At 57.6% G+C, this 4,836-nt stretch overlaps 2 protein-coding genes across 2 annotated transcripts in view; one reads left to right on the top strand and one right to left on the bottom strand.

Moving 5' to 3' along the window:
- The window catches only part of ENH_00074730 (hypothetical protein), a gene marked incomplete at both ends in the record, with an annotated part of 2,368 nt that extends 879 nt beyond the window's left edge, over positions 1-1,489 (top strand). Inside the window, 3 exons of the mRNA XM_013577624.1 lie at positions 1-139; positions 463-537; positions 1,255-1,489. The exon at positions 1-139 is cut by the window's left edge and continues 535 nt beyond it. Coding sequence (XP_013433078.1) covers positions 1-139; positions 463-537; positions 1,255-1,489 — 449 coding nt within the window. The remainder of the gene's footprint in view (positions 140-462; positions 538-1,254) is intronic.
- A 506-nt stretch (positions 1,490-1,995) lies between these two features.
- On the bottom strand, positions 1,996-3,510 carry ENH_00074720 (hypothetical protein, conserved; the record flags this gene model as incomplete). Its single annotated transcript, XM_013577623.1, has 1 exon — positions 1,996-3,510. The coding sequence occupies one exon, from the start codon at positions 3,508-3,510 to the stop codon at positions 1,996-1,998; it is 1,515 nt and encodes a 504-aa protein (XP_013433077.1).
- Positions 3,511-4,836: the final 1,326 nt, after the last annotated feature.

The following is a 4,836-nucleotide window of genomic DNA, read 5'->3' as shown; positions in this document are numbered from 1 at the left end:
AGCGGCCGCTCTGCTGCGGCGGGTGCTGCTGCGGGCGCTGCTGCTGCGGCGGCGCGGGCTGGCTGGAGCAGCAGCAGCAGCAGCAGCAGCAGCAGCAAGACCCCCTAGTGCTGGCGTCGGAGCAGCAGCAGGCAGCCGTGTGCGCAGGGGGCCGGAGAGGCGCGGCGCTGCTGCTGCTGCTGCCAAGGCATGCACCCGCGGCGGGGGAGGAGCAGCAGGGGGGCGGGAAAGGCGAAAAGAATTCCAAAAGCCCCCCAAAGACACTCCGGAGAAGAAAGAAATGAAAATAGAAAAGCTTAGCAGCAAAAAGACCACTTCCACGCTCGACTTCGCGCAGCAAACGCCTGTGGGGGCAGCACAAACTTGAATGTGACGGCGGAAGCGCGGCGATCTGCAGCAACCCCGGCGCCAGCGAGGGTCCGTGTGCTGTCTAGACAGCTGCTGCTGCAGTATTTTGCTCAGTTTGCAACTTGATCGCAGCAAAAGGTGGCGCTTCCCTGCGCAGCAGCAGCAGCCGCTGCAGCAGCAGCACCACCGGTGCGCAGCAGCGTTGGCTGCTTCGGCTCGCCGCAGCCGCCCTTTCGTCGCTTAAACAGCCCCCCAACTTCCACTTGCAAACTTTTCCCTTTATTCAAAGTCCGCAAGTCCGCAAGAAAGCCGCAAAGAAACACAATGCACCAAACCGCTGCAGCACCAGCACCCCCACACCGCTGGGGTGTACCTGCAGCTCGCGCGTCTGCCGCTCTTAACTCCCCAGCCCTTCCCCAAAAGCCATTTCCAGTTCAAAACCCTTTTAGTACGCCCTGCAGCAGCAGCAGCTCTGCTGCTGCTGCTGCTGCTGCTGCAGCCATTCCGAATTTCGCTCTGCAGATTAACTGACAGGAACCCCCGCCGCTGCCGAGCCCGGGCCACGCCGCAGCTGTCCGTACACCCCAGCGCACTAAAACCCAACAATTAACATTTAGGGATTCAGAGTTGTCACTTTTATTTCTAAGCTGCTGCAGCTGCTGCAGCTGCTGCTGGCGTCTAGCTAGACTCGGGAGCTGCAGCTGCTGCAGCGCAGCAGCAGCAAACTCCCAGAACCAAATAAGACAAAAAGAAATAATTCAGTTTTGCTGCTGCAAAACATTAGTGAGAAACGCACACATGGGCTCCAGCCACCCTAGCAGCTGCTGGCAGCAGCACGGGCGCGCACCCCTGCAGCAGCAGCAGCACGAGTAGCCGCAGCAGCAGCTGCTGCTGCTGCTGCTGCAGCGACAGCGCCCGCAGCAGCAGCAACTGCTGCTACGCAGCGGGAACTGCTGCTGCCTCTGCACCAGCAGCAGCAGAGGCTGCAGTGGGTGCAGCGGGCGCAGCAAAGGCGCGAGACCCAGCTGCTGCTGCAGCAACGCTGCAGCAACTGCCGCTGCTGCAGCTGCTGCAGCTGCTGCAGCTGCTGCAGCACGAGCAGCAGCTGGCTTTGCAGCAAGTGTCTATACACCCGAACTAACTGCAGCGCAGCAAAAGAGGCAGCGGCCTTTAATGCAAATAAATTAATTGTCTTTTATTTTGCTGCTAAGTCACAAACCCTAAACCCTTTTTCTCTACAGGTGGCAGTTGCTGCAGCTGCTGCGTTTGCTGCAGCCGCTGCACTTGCTGCAGCTGCTGCATTTGCTGCACTTGCTGCAGCTGCTGCACTTGCTGCACTTGCTGCACTTGCTGCAGCTGCTGCATTTGCTGCACTTGCTGCAGCTGCTGCACTTGCTGCAGCTGCTGCACTTGGTGCTGCACTACTCCCCGGCTGTACGGGGTTGCTGCTGCTGCCAGCTGCGTCAGCACGGCTGGCGTTTCTGCTGCAGCAGCAGCAGCAGCCGAAACTGGCCGCTGCAGCAGCAGCAGCAGCGGAGTCTTGCTGCTGCTGCTGCTGCTGCAGCCGAAACTTGCTGCGGCAGCAGCAGCGGCAGCAGCGCGTTTGGCTTTGCAGCAGCACCGACCGCGCTGCGGCCCTGTCAACGCTCACTCCCCCTGCTGCTGCTGCTGCTGCTGCTGCTGCTGCTGCTGCTGCTGCTGCTGCTGGGAGTTTGCAGCCGTTCTGAGGGGAATGAAGACTTGTTTGGACCTTTTTGCTGCTTCTTGGAGCCGCTTTTGCTGCTCGATTTTCTCCTGCAGTCTTTCGAGTTCTCTGTCGCTGCCGAGGCCTGCGCGGGAGTAGGGTTTGCGCTTCTGGGGAGCAGCAGCAGCAGCAGCAGCAGCAGCAGCAGCAGCAGGAAGCAACTCCAGCCCCATGCCCCGCAGCATTGCTGCACCAAACTCCTCCACTGGCATTGCTTCGTAGCTGCTGCTGCTGGGCAAAGGGGCCTCCGGCAGCACTGCGAGTTCGCGCTGCAGCAGCTCTTTGTCAGTTTCTCCAGTTTGCTGCTGCCACGGCCTGCGCCGCTGCTGCTGCCCGCCGCCGCTGCTGCTGCTGCTGCTGCTGCTGCTGCTGCTGCTGCTGCTGCTGCTGCTGCTGCTGCTGCTGCGGGCCTTCTCCTCGCGGTAACGCCTCCGGATCTCCGCCAAAACTGAAGTCCGGGCCAATAAAGGAACCACCAAAGAAGTCGAAACTTCGCCGCGAAGTTCTGCTGTTATAGCAGCAGCAACTTCTTCGTCCGTCAGCCGCCGCTTCGCCCCACACTCCCCCTTCGCCGCTGCTGCTGCTGCTGCTGCTGCTGCTGCTGCTGCTGCTGCTGCTGCTGCTGGGCGCGGCGCCGGCGTGTCCCCAGGCTCTGTCTTCACTGCTGCTGCAGCAGGGCCTGCGGCAGGCGCTGCAGCAGCAGTCTTCACTGCTGCTGCAGCAGGTGCTGCAGCAGCCGCTGCAGCAGCAGTCTTCACTGCTGCTGCAGCAGGCGCTGCAGCAGCTGCTGCAGCAGCTCCTGCTGCTGCAGCTCCTGCGGCAGGTGATACAGCAGATGATGCAGCAGCTGCTGCAGCAAGTGCTGCAGCGGATGATGCAGCAGCTGCTGCAGCAGCTGCTGCAGCAGCGCCGGCGTCTGCTGCTGCGACTTGCTGCTGCGCGCCTTCGGGGCTAGGCCGCTCTGCCTTGAGCTGCTGCAGTGCAGCGTCTGCGCCCGTGTCTGCTGCTGCTGCTGCTGCTGCTGTTTCTGCTGCTGCTTCTGCGGAAACTTCCGGACTCTGCTGCTGCTGCTGCTGCTGCTGCTGCGCAGCAAGAAGGCTCATGCGGTAGGCTGAAAGAGGCAGCGGATTGGGACAAGGAATTACGCGAACTGCTGCAGCAGGGGGGCCCCCCTCTACCTCGAGTTTGCCGCCGCTGATGCTGAGCAGCAGCTGGGGCTTGGGGCCCTCGGGGGGCCCCCCGCGTTCGAAGCCCAGCAGGGGCTTGGGTGCAGCAGCAGCAGCAGCAGCAGCAGCAGCAGCTTCAGTCTTCACTCCTGCTGCTGCTGCTGCTGCGCCTGGAGGCGACAGCCGGGGGTCTGAGGTCTTCTTTTTCAAAGAAAAAGAAAACTTCTTCGGCGCAGACACCGCGGGCTCCATTTCCAAAGTGCTGCTGCTCTGCTGCTGCTGCTGCTGCTGCAGTCAGTGAAGGCTCAACGGGAAACTTGAAGGAAACTGCTGCAGCACTTCATGCATGCATGCAAGCAGCTTCCCAGCTCCTCCATCGGTGTCTGCTGCAGTGTATGTACACCTCGTGGAGCGGCCTGCCCGGAAGAAACCAAAGAACTCTTCGCTGCCGCCGCCGAAACCGGCAGCAGCAGCAGCAGCAGCAGCCACAGTTGCTGCTGCAGAAGCTGTTCCGGCTGGAGTTCGCAGCAGAAGTCGACGCAGACAATTCAATTTCAAATTTTAATTCATATTTACTTCGCTGAGAGGTTCAGTCTGCGCGAAACCTAAGTCATCCGCATGCGCTGGGCTCCTTCAGAACCTCTTTGAACTGCGTTGTTTCGCCGATCAAGCCCCGCTGTTGAGAGCCTCTGAATTTATTTCCTCTTTCACTCAAAATAATTAATTGATTAAGCAGTTGCTGCATTTAAAGGTGTTTTGAGCCGCACTGGCAGCCAAAGTCTTCACCGGAAGGCGCCGAAGCTGCAATTTGCATGCATGCGTGGGAGTGATTCGGTTTACACTGCGGCATTAATAGCTAGCAGTTACCGCGTCAAGTTAAATGGAATTGAAATGAATTGAATGGAGTAAAACGCCGCATTTATAACAAACTTTGCAGGTCTGTGGCTCCTGGCTCGCCCACAGTTCAAAGCCAGACAGCCTTCAACAGCGATCAAGCTGCTGATTGTCAGCGGGATAAAAGGAAATAAAAACATTCAATAAGAGCTTCTGCACAGGAAAGGCACCTCTAAGAGCAATGAAACTGCTAATATTCAGAAAGATAAAGGCAAATGGAGATATGGAATGGGGGTTTCTGCAAAGGGTTCCTGAAAGCTCGTTCAGCAGCACGCAGAAACCTGAATGTCTATACAAACAATACTGCTCGAGCCCATACAAAGTGACTTCACTTAAAAGCGTCTTTGCCGGTAATAAGAAAAGATTTAAAAGGCTGGCTCTGGTTGCCTCTGCTTCCTGCCAGCTGAGGCCTTCAGGATCAGCTTCAGAAAGTGGAAACAATTAGTTTTTAAAATGCCAAATGGGGAGCAGAGGGAGTGCTTAAGATGAGATAAGTATTTTGTTTATTTCCCGTAGAAATGTCTGCTGCAGATTAGTTTCGCTGCAGTTCAAAAGATGCTGGAAACTTAGACGCAGAAATTGCCAATGTGCAAATTTACTACTTTTCAAAATTTGATAAGAATTTGTTGAGTTCTGGTTTTTATTTCTTCAAATTGCTTCAGTCTGCAACAGCCCGAGTTACTC

Source organism: Eimeria necatrix, genomic scaffold (genome assembly GCF_000499385.1).
Source record: "Eimeria necatrix Houghton genomic scaffold, Enh_scaff75, whole genome shotgun sequence".
NCBI classification, from domain to species: Eukaryota; Apicomplexa; class Conoidasida; order Eucoccidiorida; family Eimeriidae; genus Eimeria; species Eimeria necatrix.
This window is presented reverse-complemented; position numbering and strand designations above follow the sequence as displayed.